Raw genomic sequence first — 13,741 nt, 5'->3', positions numbered from 1 at the left:
ATATATATATATATATATATAAAAAACCGCCTTCACTCTGATCACAAGAGTGATAGTCAGGGTTAAAACTTCCAACCACTATTTTTGACATCTGACAATAAATTTGGTGCATTTGGGATAGTATATCTCAAGCATCTTATGAAAGTTTCTTGAGTGTCTTTGGCTGATAGGACCTTTTTGACTGTGATGTCACAATTAGTCTAAAAAATGGAATTTTATCTTCCAACAAAGACTCCTGACAGCTTCAGTAAAACTTGGCTTTCATCTCTTATCTAGAAAACACTATTTCTCACATGGGCTAGTCCTTGAAATTAGATTTTTATCACTAAAACAAAGGAAAAAAGAATTAAATCATAAGTTTAAAAGAAGATAGTATACTTAAGGGTAAAAGAACTAGCCAAAAAGTTCTAAAGGCATGCCAAGAGTTAAATTACTTCACTCAAAATCATTTATCCCAAAAAATTACATTAAAAAAGACATGAAATCATCAATTTTCAATTATAGTTGATATAGTCCTGTCAGATAACTTCACTTGTAAAGACAGATATTTTAAAGAATTGAATTACCACCATCTCACCTTCATAATTGGTAGGGTCGATTATCAAATTTCTCAGCTCTTCTAATTCACCCTTTAACTGCTCCAGTGGTTCTCCAGCATTAGCAGTCTCCATTTTTACTACCTGGTCTATATAAAATGAAACTTATTATATAGCCTTAATTGCTAATTAATTTTAAATATCCCAATATCTATATACATTGCCAAAGTTTAGTTTTTTTGTGTGTGAATATAGCCCCTTTTTAAAACATTTGGATTTTTTATTTTAATAACAAATTTCCACATAAGTTTGGGTTATACATGTATTACCACTCAAAACATATTTCCATATTATTCATTTTTATAAGTGAATAATCTTATAAAACCCAAACCCCCAAACATATACCTAAATAAACAAGTGATAAATCATGTTTTCATCTGTATTTCTACTGCACAGTTTTTACTCTGGAGGTGGATGACATTTTTTTTCTTAAGTCCCTCAGAATTGTCTTGGATCATTGTATTGCTTAGTAGCAAAGTCTATCCCATTTTGATTGTTCCAGAATATTACAATTATCGTGTATAATGTTCTGGTTCTGCTTATTTCACTCTGCATCAATTCTTTTCAGCTCTTTCTGAAGTCATCCTGTTCATCATTCCTTACAGCACAATAGTATTCCATCACCATCATAAACCACAATTTGTTCAGTCATTCCCCAATTGAGGGACATCCCGTTAGTTTTCAATTCTTTGCCACCACAAAAAGAGTAGCTATAAATATTTTTGTACAAAGAGGTCCTTTCCCATTTTAAAAAATCTCTTTGGGATATAGACCTAGTAGTGGTATTACTGAATCAAAAAGTACATGCATTCTTAAGTTCTAAAAGCATGCCAAGAGTTAAATTATTTCACTCAAAATCATTTATCCCAGAAAATTATATATGGAAATATGTCTGGCATGATTTAACATACATAATGAGTATCATATTGTTTCCCTTCTCAATGGATGGGGGGAGGGGATGGAGGAAAGAATTTGTAACTCAAAATATACGTATATGTGTGTATATATACGTGTGTGTGTGTGTGTGTGTGTATATATATATATATATATATATATATATATATAAGCATCTTATCCTTGATCCATTTACTCTTGTGTGAATCTCTTCAAATTTCAGGTAATCAAAACTTATCTACGCTACCTTTTTTAAGTATCTCTAGCTCTTGTTTGGTTAAGAATTTTTCCCTTAGTCATAATTTTAGAAGGTATATATGCTTCCCATTTTTTCTTATTATAATCTTTAATATTGTCTGCATATCCATTTCAAATTGTTTTCTACCAGATTTCTACCAGACTGCTTTCTAGCTTTTCCAGAAGTTATCAAATAGGAGTTCTTTCTTAGGAAATTTACAATTTGGGTTTTATTAACAGTAAGTTAGTGAGTTCAACTATTTCTGGTTTTCTTTTTCTAATCTTTTCCATTGATCTTTTAAATTTTTCAATGAATAGAAGATGACTTCAATGGCAGCAGCTTTATAATATAGTCTGAGGTCAAGAAATGTTAGACCTGGGTTCAAATCTGACATCAGATACTTTTTCAGAAGGAAGCATAGATGAAGATAGGAAAATTGTGAAAGTAGCATATTGCCCATAAAATATACTTCTTTCTTTTTCAATAATACCATTTTTAGTTCCCCTATTCATTCAATTCTCTCCCAACTCTCATTAAAAAAAAAAAAGGAAAAACAAAACCCTGTCACAAATATGATAAGGCAAAACAAATCCACATGTTAAGTAAGTCGAAAAATGTATGTCTCAGTCTGCTTTTCAAGGCCATTACGTTTCTTTTGGAAGGCAGGAAACATTCTTCTTCATCAGTCCTTCAGGTTCATGGTTGGTCATCTAATTGATCAAATTTTATAAGTCTTCCAAATTTATTTTTCTTTATAATGTTGCCATTATTGGCTCTCATGTCTCTGCTCATTTCACTCTGTAAAAATTCATACAAATGTTCCCAAATTTCTCTGAAACTTTTTTCCATCATTCCCTAGCTTACAAATAATATTCAACTACATTCACCAATATAATTTGTTCAGCCATTCCCACATTGAGAGGCACCTGTTTAATTTCCACTTCTTTGCCACTTCAAAAAAATTTGCTCTATATATTTTTACACATCTAGGATTTTTTTCTTCTTTCATCTCTTTGGACAAAGTATCACTGGGTCAAAGGCCAACAGTTTAGCAGCTATCTGCATTCAGTTCCAAATGGCTTTCTGGAATGGTTAGAGGCAACACTAATTCATGATTCCATCAACAGTGCTTTCAATGATATATATCTTGATATATTCTACAAAATATTGATCTAAACCTTATTTATGCCATTCTTCTTTTCAGTTTTCCTAAAATTTTTTGTCAAATAGTGAACCCTTACTTGTCTCAATAGTTGGTGATGATAGGTTTATAGTATACTTTGCAACTCTGATAATTAACTTTTGTGTGTTAAACACCCAATCTGTCTCTGATTTTCTCATTGAGGTTACACGGGAGGTGGTATGGAGAGGAAGAGAAAAAGCCAGGCCCCAAAACAGAAAATTTAAAAAAAAAAAAAAGGGTCATTGAAATATTTTGAAATGAACAGAAAAGAACAGAGGGAAGTCAAGGAGGAATAACAAACAAGACAAATTTGAAGATAACTATTTGAATCTATTATATACTTAAAAACACAAAGAATGAGTAGTAAAGCTTAGATTCATATATAACCCTCTACCTATTTTCATTGTTTTATTGTTCATTCTTTGTTTTGAAGAGGATGGATTACATTACAGATGATATCTTGACTTGAGTATGAATTGGATTTAAATTGAGGCAGTTGCACAAAGTTATCAGCCTCACTCTCTCTTTCAAAGCCATCAAATTCCAGTGGCAAGACAAAAGCCAGGATGACTAGGGTTGGCTCAGTGAATGACCTTAGCATCTTTAATGTCTGATCAAGCTCTAAGCGCTCCAGAGTGCCTGCTTAGGTTGCATTCATAGCTAGTACAACAAATTGTTCTCAACCATTCAGCCAGGGGAAATCTTCACACATTTGGGGTATATATTCCCTAAATCACCAACAAGTTGGTGGCCTTTCAGTTACCCTCTCCTTATTCTACTGTTTATATGAAAGTGCTTATTTCATTTGGTATTTGTTAAATTCAGAATGAAAAGAATAAAAATTAATATTTTTAAAAATGAAAATAAAGAACTTAAATATTGGCAGTTGCAGAAAAATAGGTACACTCATTCATATCTGCCAGAACTATGAATTTCTGAATATAGATTTAGCAGTGTGCCACAAACATCACAAAAATAAAGCTATTTAGAGTGACTGCTATAACATAATGCAAAATTTTTTAAAAAGCATACCAAGAAGGGCAGCTGGGTAGCTCAGTGGAGTGAGAGTCAGGCCTAGAGACAGGAGGTCCTAGGTTCAAACCCGGCCTCAGCCACTTCCCAGCTTTGTGACCCTGGGCAAGTCACTTGACCCCCATTGCCCACCCTTACCACTCTTCCACCTATGAGACAATACACCGAAGTACAAGGGTTTAAAAAAAATAAGCATACCAGTAACTATGATTACTTAAAAGGAAAAACAAAAACTAGGAAGCTAAGCCAACTAGGAATCTATGCAGCTATAAAGATGCTGACTCCTGGCCAACTATAAAAGGAGATCCTAAAAGGTTATGTAAGCTTTCCCTAAGGCCCTAGTTTATTCAGTGCCATTACTCACATGCAGAATTAATGGAATGAGATAAAATGAAGTAGATAAGACTATACAAAGAGAGCTGTAGCTAAACCTTTCCATATCCAGAGTAAAGCCACCATAAAAGAACATGTAAACAATTCTAAAATAATTCATCAAGATCCACTTCATTATTTTTCCTAAAAGTAGAAAAATCTAATAGGTAAAATTTCAATAAGCTAAAAAATAATAATAAAATAAAAAAGAGAATGCCTTCATTCTTCTCTAAAACTTGGATATTTATATTATTAGGGCAAACAAAAGGCAATCTGTGACTAGAATTTAAACACTGGGCAAAAGACAGGAATTAGATCACAATCTTCAATTTATATAGGTGAAATGTTGTTTTTGTTTCTATATGCATTTTTTGAAATTAAGACAAATGCTAGGGTTTTTAAAAAGCAAAAATGATTGCTGAACTATCCACACACTCTCCCCTAACTCTCTTTGTCACAAATATATTTTTAGCAAGATGGGTTACTAAGAGATACATTTGTATATCTAGATGGGGTTGCAATCTACAATGTTGACCTGATCAACATCTTATCTAACCGAAGGAGCTTGTTGGACTACATATGTTACATGGAAAAAAAATTCTTGATCAAGGAAATGGAAAGTATCAAATCATTTACTAAGCACCAAATTAGTAACTAAGTGACCTCACCTTGTAGTTGCCTCTCTTCTGCAGCAGAACAGGCTTGCAGGTAGTTGGAATACAAATTTGAAGGAATTTTATCAGCTCTAGATCAAAGAAAAACAAGTGAATTATTTTTATTTAGAACTCAAATTTTTACAGTTGGAAGGGTTTGTTGGTATTGTTCATGTCTTAAAATAAATAAATTTGCAAGTTGGAACTATATATAATGAGAATGAAAACTGAATAACCACTTAAAAGGGTACAAACTAGCTAATGTTGGTTCTTTCTGGAATAGCAAAGAATTAAGTGACATTCTTGCAGGCACCTGTAAGCCAAGACAGAAAATGGAAGAGTATATGGGTAAATATTAACATGAAATGATCATGGCACACACCATGTATATGAGATACTATATCCCCAAAAATACACATACAAGTCACAAAAGTGTGGAAGAAATTTCTAATACTTGCTGGTTACCAACAAAATTAAAATCTAAGCAAAGGATTTTTAGCATAAAATATAGTTTTAAGTGAAGTGTATGTAGAAAAGGCAAAGATGAAGTAGGCCTCATTAGACCAGAGGTGGTCTAATAGATTATCAGAATAGTGTCATTTTTCTCATCTCAACCTTTTCCCATTTCCCATTACTTTTAAAAAACTTTGGATGGGAAATAGATTTTATGATTTTGTATTTCTACCTGAAAAAAATGGGAACTACTAGCAACTACTAAGGGTCATAAGTAAGGAACAAGGTGTCCTGTGGTAGTGCATTGTTTTAATTTCAATCAATTATTTCAAATTAAGAACTTTTCTAAATGACAATGACTTTCTTTGTAGGTCAAATCTAACCCAACTTTTCCTTTATATTTTCCTCTTTTGCTTAAATTCTCCTTTCATGGTTACTAAACAACTATAAAACCTTTGAAATTTCCAATAATTCCCAAAGCTATAGATTCTGGAAATTAAAGTACAATCTGACTACCAATTCATGCCATCACTCTGTAAAGAAACTATTCCCTGTGATTTCCAAATCTTCCCTACCATTCCCTTCCCTATATACTATAGCTTCATAATTCAAGATGTATTACAACATGGTCTAGTAACATGCCAATTCAACATTCCATGTCCCACCTCCTGATATTCATACCTTCTGAGGGAATCTATAAAAACCATTCGGGAATCAGGAGATTCAGGAAGCTGCACAATAAAAACACAGGAATCAGAATGAGAGGCCTAAAGTAATTTGTAATTGTATTCCTTTAACTTTTAACATGTGAAAAAAAATACTAACCACACGAGGTATGAGCAGAGCCGGGAGAAAGCGAGACACATAGTAGGGTTTCCTAAATATACTGGAACACAGAACCAAAAACACAATGAGGATTCCTCAGAGTTAACAGAGGAGCAGTTTGAACAATATTCAGAATAGAGGAGATAATGAGATCATAAACACAAGCATCCTGAGAGTTGGAAGGGCCCTCAAATACCATCTCGTCCAAGATTTGCTTGACTAAATGGTGCTTTAGCTTTCATGGGCCATTTTGCTCATTACAGTGGCTTTAGGTAGACTGACAATTTAAGTTTTAAAGATTCACTTATTTTTGCTACAATATGCACCTGGCTTTCTGTTCTCTAGCTGGTATCTACCAAACAACGGCATTCCAAATTAATAAGAAATCAGAAGATTAAACAGTGATCCATGGTGGTATAGGTAATAATAAGAACAGAGTATTTTGAGGTTCACAAAGTATTTTCTTCACAATTCAGGAGGATACAATGGGCAAATATTTTGACCCCCATTTTACATTTTGTACTCTCTCTGAATCTAAGTGACTTGCTGATGAATGGCCAGGTATTAAGTATAACTTAAGACTCAAATCCAGGGCTCCTACAATGAGGCTATTGATTAGAGATGGAATTGGTCATAAGCTATGCTGACAGCATTTCCTTAAAATCAGAAAATCTGAGTTCTTAACTTGGCTGTACCATTACTTGCCCTTTCTATAGTTTAGTTTCCCCATCTGTAAAAATGAGAATATTTGCTTCATGTGACTTTATGAAAAATAAACATGTATGCTTATAAATAATAACACCAATTTAAATTTATAATTGCTCCTATGCAAAGGATTTTGAATAATTCTATTATTATCAAAATGAAATGGCACCCACTGTGGGTTGGATATTATGGCTGGGAACTACATGGGCAATAATATCCTACCTGGCTTCCATTACGGTTACTGGGATCTTCCCTGTGTGTTCAAATACCTGAATGGCTTTTTCAACATCTTGTTCTGCCTGGCAGTGGGGCTGGCTCATGTACAAGAAAGAAAGTTAGAGTAATAAATTAAACAATGCTGACCTTGATGAGATTAAGGCTTTCACCTTCCTGTCCTTTAATATTCTGTAATGATCATCATCTTACAATACCTAGAAGATAACAGCTAAAGTAGATAATGCACAAAAAATAAATTCCTCCTGGGTGGTTTGGCTTAATAAGGACTAACTGGGGGTTAGCAATGGGGACATGTTAAGAAGTGAGCAATGTAAGGAATTGAAAGAAGAAATTATTTCAGTTATTTCTATAAGCCAGGCCTGCCAGTAGGACATCTCTCCATGGGGCTGTTGTAGGATGCTGCCTATAACCTGCGTGGTAATTAATGAAACATCAAAATTTGTTTGGATCATGTTTCCTCCCTAACTCAAGGACAAGAGATCTGAGAAGCTGGGATTATGCCCTAATGTTTACTTGTTGCATTTACTTTCGCAAAAGACTCTTCTTCCAGACTGGTTATTGCTAATGGCTTTTGAAATTAAACATTCCCACATGAGTCATTAGAGATCTCAGGCCACAAGAGAGGCTTGGTTAGTTGATTTCTAAGGGACAAAGGAGTACATCCCACTGTACATTTTACAACCTCTTTTCTGTTCTGTGGCACTGAAAGACCTCTACGTCATGTCAAAATGTGTCTCATTGTGTCACACTGCCTTTCCACATAATATCGAGCCACCCAGACCTGCCACGTGGGTCCTATTATCAGTTCAAGCAAAACTAAACTAACCTCCATTCCCTCCCTTTTTGTTCTTGTTCACTATAATGAAAGTGATATGCAATTAAAAAAAATAGTTGATGCACAAAAAAAGAACTAAAAATAATTAAATTTCTTCAGTTTAAAAAATTTAACCCTTCCTGTGAACTATCTTAAGTGTCAGTGAAAATTACATGGTAAAATTTATATTTTTACCCTGACTCTGTATGAGGGCTAAATACTCTTATACTCCAACCTCAAAAAATCCAGTCCTATAAGAAAAGCCACATGTGCTGAGGTTACGCTGACATCATGCACTTCATAGTACTATGATAAAATCGAATGTAATGGACTTCTGTACTAGCAGCAATGCAATGACCCAGGACAATTCTGAGGGATTTATGGAAAAGAACACTACCCACATCCAGAGGAAGAACTGCAGGAGAGGAAACACAGAAGAAAAGCAACTGCTTGAACGCATGGGTTGGGGTGGACATAATTGGGGATGTAGACTCGAAACTACCACACTAATGCAACTATCAACAATTAGGAAATAGGTCTTGATTGATGACACATGTTAAAACCAGTAGAAATGCGCACCAGCTACTAGGGAGTATGTGAAGGGGGGGTGAAGGGGAAAGTAAGAGCATGAATTATGTAACCATGGCAAATTTTTCTAAAAAATTAAAAAATTAAAAACAAAACAAAAACAAAACAAAAACTTTGCAATATAAAAAAAATAGTACAATGCAACCTTGCATATTTTTAACATCCAAGCTCAACACTGATTATCCACCACACACCTATTGTGCGTGAAACAATTTACATATTTATCCAGATCATATTAGATAATTTTACATAATTATATTCATTTATATGCAAATAAACTATAACTTCAAAGAAATATTCTCCAGACTTATGGTGCCTTTCACCTTTTACTTGGTTCTATGGAGTTTTTCAGTCTCTTCTATGCATTTTTGGGAGAAAAAGGCAATGGTATGGTAGATAAGTGAAAAAAAGTTGCTTTTTGAAAATGAATTAGAAACTGTTGGGGTCTGAGCAATAAGGGAAAAAATGAATGTGATGAATACAGAAAAGCACAGGAAACCATAATATCAGACACAGAGTGAAATAAGAAAACAACATATGAATAACTATAACTAAATAAGTGGAAACAAGAGAACTACTAAAATTGAATATGATAAATTTATAATAAACAAGCTTGACCCCAAATTAGAGATGTTAAAAAGGTACCTCCCTCCCTAGGGAATATAGTAAACATTAAACTTTTTCAATATGTTGGTTAATTTTACTGAACTGTTTTCTTTTTCTCTATTATAAGGGATAGTTATGTGGCATATTGGGGGAAGGGACAGAAACATTGAGATAGAAATAAAGCTGAAATAAAAAATAAAAGATATCAATAATATTAGAAAAATGTAAAAACTACCAAACAAAGACAAGCTATTTTCAGTGGGAGTGGAAAGATGAGGGTTACTATATTGCCTTAAGTTCTTTCTAGTTCTAAATCACTATAATCTTAATAAAGTTAAATCACATGTAAATATTTATGTAGTCCTTCTTTTTAAAAGGTCCCCTAGGAAAATTTTAAGTCCCTTTCTGTTTTAAAGATTATCACTCCCTATATATCTCATGTAAATCTAGGGGTTCTTAACAAGAAATATATTGTTCTAAGGGAAAGCTTGGTGGCTCAGTGCAAAGACAGTCAGGCTTAGAAATGTTAAGTCCCAGGTTCAAATTTGGTTTCAGATAAATCCTAGCTGTGTGACCCTGGGCCAGTCACTTGACCCCCATAGCCTCGCCCTTACCATTCTTCTGTCTTGGAACAAATAATTACTATTAATTCTAAGCTGGGAGATAAGGATCAAAAAAGAAGAAGGAATATATTTTTCTATAGAGCCACACTTTATCAAGCTTTCTTTCTCTACTTCTTTTCTTTTTTTTTTAAATCTTACATTCTGTCTTAGAATTGATACAAGTATCTTTTCCAATGCAGAAGAGTGGCAAGGGCTAGGCAATAGGGGTTAAGTGACTTGCCCAGGGTCACAAAGCTAGGAAGTGTCTGAGGCCAGATTTTAATCCACTGAGCCACCTAGTTGCCCCTTTACTTTTCAATAAAAAACAATTTATTTCCTAGTGTTCTTAACTAACACATGTATCCAAAAGGGAAACATGAAACCAAAAGCCTATTGACAAGCATCACTTGTTTTTTCTTAAAAACTAGGGTCTTTTGTTTTTATATCACAATCCTTTCTGCATATAATTCTCTTCAATTTCCTGAGTGGGAAATGAATAAGCATCATAATTCAACAGCAGAGGCATTTGCTGAATAAAATGAGAACCTCTCTTTGATAAGTGGCTACAAGAAAGAGACCTCCATGAGCCTGGACCAAATCTCAGTACTATGCAAATGACTTCTTCAATCAAAATATTAGCATCTAAAAGAGACTCTCCAGCTCTTCAGCATCTATTCCAATACCTCTACAGCTTCTCTTGTTGATGACAAATCCTCATAAAGTCCCATATCTTCTATAGCAACCTTGAAAAGATAGAAGGGTGGAAAAAAACCGGAAATTGTCACAAAACGCTAAGATTAACATCTGAGATTAAAACAGTATTTTCAACAATGTACACTGAAGAATTGCTATTTTGAACTTGCCTTGAGATCAGCCAATCGAGTTTTGGCTAGTGTGATATATTCCATAAGCAAAGACCGGTATTTTACTGGTACCAATGGTGGGTGAAGAATGTGAATCTGAAGGCAAAAGGGCAGAGTGGGATTACTTTATCAATTTAGGTATTTTTATAGCTCCTTTAAAGAGGCTTTACAACTTTATCCCAAAAGCTGCTTCTCTTCAGAATCAAACAAGACATTTATATAATATATAAAAGCCAAATGAAAAAAAGGGAAAGACAGCACTTCTGTCAGAAAATTAAAAGAAACTCTGGATTATTTAGTATTCAAATTATCACAGTACCTTTCACACTTCTGGTACTAAGTGCATCTCAAGAAATTAAAAAAACAGAAACACATCTAATCTAAGAGAGAGTCTGAAAGAGTTAGTTACTAGGCTATTTCTACTAATTCAGGAAAAAAAAGATTAGCAAAATTAAACCTAGTGAACAGAATTCTACATATTCACATCTCTGTAAGCAATTTCTCACCTTCATGTACTGTGGAGCTTCAAAGGGTACTAGGTCTGAAAGAAACTTGAATAAGAAAACTAAAGCTTTCTTACTGCAGCCATGGTAACCACTAACATTCCCAAAGGAAATCTGAAAAGAAAATCACAAATGTAAGGCACCAGAGTCTTAAAGTGTCTTGCCAGAGTAAAAAAAACCTAATTCATTTGTGTGTCTTCATTTCCGGTAAAAAATCTAAAAAGAAAGGTTTTCACCCACTGTTAACAATCTTTCATCTCATATCCAGAAAACCTGCTACTGGACAATATCCAAATACTGTGAAAATTATATAATGCTGACACTGACAAGTCATGGACTAATCAGAGAGGCTAAAAACTTTCTAACTAAAAAATAACAGTAAAATAGATGTAGGATCTTTCCTTACAATAGAAAAATATTATAGAGAAATACATAAATTTAGATGAAATTAAAGATTTATTAACTTTTTAATTTTTAACATAACTTTTATTTTAACTTTCTTTTTTTCAATTAACAAGCATTAATTTTCTAAAAGAAAAACAGTCTTTATAAAAATTTGCATAGTCAAATAACAAATTCCAACATTGGCAATGTATAAATATGTATGTCTCATTCAGGATCTTAAGTCATTAGTTACTTCTTGATAAACTATTTAGGCCAAAGGCACAAAAAGTTGTGTGATTTAATGAATAGAATAATGGGTTTCTATTCAGGCAAATCTGATATTTATCATGTGACTATGGGTAAGTCATTTGACCTCTATGTTTCTCCAAGTGACCCCACCCTAGATTTTATCTACCAAGCCATAAATGGGATGTAATCTGCATTGCTTAAGATTCCATATGACTTTTTAAACTGTAGGAATAACTTTTGGCTATGGGTTTAGTTGAAACTTAAAACACCAGGCAAACCTAGGACTCCAAAGCAAACTTATAAATAGCTACTTTCCTAGAATAAATAATGATTTAGACTGGACAAATCAACTAGGGAATCTGGGAACTTAAGCACTTACCCACTGTAAATGTTCTTTGTAATCTATCCACATTTCCAGTTTCACAGAAACATGTTACCAAAAGTTATGGTCCTTCAAAAATTCTTACTGGTATATTTTATTTTAAAATGGTAAAGTACAGTTTTAATATAAGTTTTATATTGTTTCCCATTAGGAATAAATAAAATTTTATTAAATGCTGCCAATTCCTTTGAAATTTATAATGACAAATACAAAATGCTAAATGGTTAAGTTAAACTATACCTTATTTTGTTGTGTAAAAAAAACTTAATCTTGTTTTTGTAAAAAAAACAAAAAAACTTCAACTTATTCAGATACCTGTGTGTGTGATTGGTTCCTACTCCAATAGAAACCAGAGAACAGATGTAATCCTAAAAAAGGAAACCAACTATAAACATGATTTTTTCTTAGAAATTAAAGGAGAGGAAGATGATTATAAATTGAAGATTTAAGATTTAGAAGTCCAGGGCATTTAGGTTAAAAAAAGAATCACCAAGATGGGGGAGGAATTGCCATTTGCATGATGAATCACGGAGCTTTTTGGTATTCATATGATGGTTAAAATTTGTAAATGACTCTGTAGGGCTTTTTTAAATTGTAGGAGTAACTTCTATACCTTTTGTAAATGTATTTAGTTGAAACTTTAAAAAAACTAGGCAGAGTCATGACTGAGTCAGAATCAATAATTTAGACAGGAGCTGTGAACTAGAGAATCTGGGTAAGTCTACAATTATTTTTACACACACACACACACACACACACACACACACACACACACACACACACACACAAGTGTGCTCAAAGTTTCAGGACTGTGTCTGGTAATAGGTCTAGGGTTTTTAGTAGACAGTAAGTTCAATATGAATCAACAATGATACATGGTAGTCAAAAAAGAAACATCATCTTTGACTGCATTAAGAGGGTCAGGGTGTCAAGAATCAAAAAGATAGTAATCCTTCAGTCCACTCTTTTTTAGTAAGACAACATCTAAAGTTTTGTTTTCAGTCCCAGGCAGTGCCTGTTCATGTTAATAAGCTAAAGAATGAACTCAAGAGGCAAACATGACAGTGAGGAAGCCCAAAGAATATAACATCTATGGACCATAAGGAAATAAGAATGTCTGGCCTAGAGAAGACAAGATTTAGGAAGAATGCATTTCTGTCTTCGGTTACTTGAAGGGCTATGATGTGGAAGAGAGATTGATTAGGCTTGTGTTGTCTTGTCATTGAGGGCAGAACTAAGAAAGATAGACACCGAATAAAGGCATATTTAGGTCTGATATGGAGAAAAAATGTCCACTGACCAAAAGTGAAAAAGACTTCCTTATGTGGTATTTAGGTAATAGTGGTAGTACTTCACCAGAGAAATCTGAGGGAAGGCTGGCTACATACAATGCTTAGAGAGGGCATTCCTATGGGTTGAACTAGATGACCTCTGAGATCCTTTCCCAATCTGATATATAATGATTCTCTTTATTTGAGAAGCTGTTGCAATGAACTAAATATAACTTTTATTTTGATTTCCCCTAAGGAATAAATAAAATCTATCAACAAAGAATGAATCTT

General features: G+C 33.6%; 1 protein-coding gene across 1 annotated transcript in view; it reads right to left on the bottom strand.

Moving 5' to 3' along the window:
• The window catches only part of FANCA (FA complementation group A), a 78,200-nt gene that overhangs the window by 46,191 nt on the left and 18,268 nt on the right, over positions 1–13,741 (bottom strand). The window contains exons 7-14 of the mRNA XM_044659381.1: positions 11,168–11,278; positions 10,662–10,757; positions 10,482–10,541; positions 7,174–7,262; positions 6,247–6,307; positions 6,103–6,152; positions 4,984–5,060; positions 578–685 (exon numbers count right to left, since the gene is read on the bottom strand). Coding sequence (XP_044515316.1) covers positions 578–685; positions 4,984–5,060; positions 6,103–6,152; positions 6,247–6,307; positions 7,174–7,262; positions 10,482–10,541; positions 10,662–10,757; positions 11,168–11,278 — 652 coding nt within the window. The remainder of the gene's footprint in view (positions 1–577; positions 686–4,983; positions 5,061–6,102; positions 6,153–6,246; positions 6,308–7,173; positions 7,263–10,481; positions 10,542–10,661; positions 10,758–11,167; positions 11,279–13,741) is intronic.

Source organism: Gracilinanus agilis, chromosome 2 (genome assembly GCF_016433145.1).
Source record: "Gracilinanus agilis isolate LMUSP501 chromosome 2, AgileGrace, whole genome shotgun sequence".
In the NCBI taxonomy this organism is placed as follows: Eukaryota; Metazoa; Chordata; class Mammalia; order Didelphimorphia; family Didelphidae; genus Gracilinanus; species Gracilinanus agilis.
This window is presented reverse-complemented; position numbering and strand designations above follow the sequence as displayed.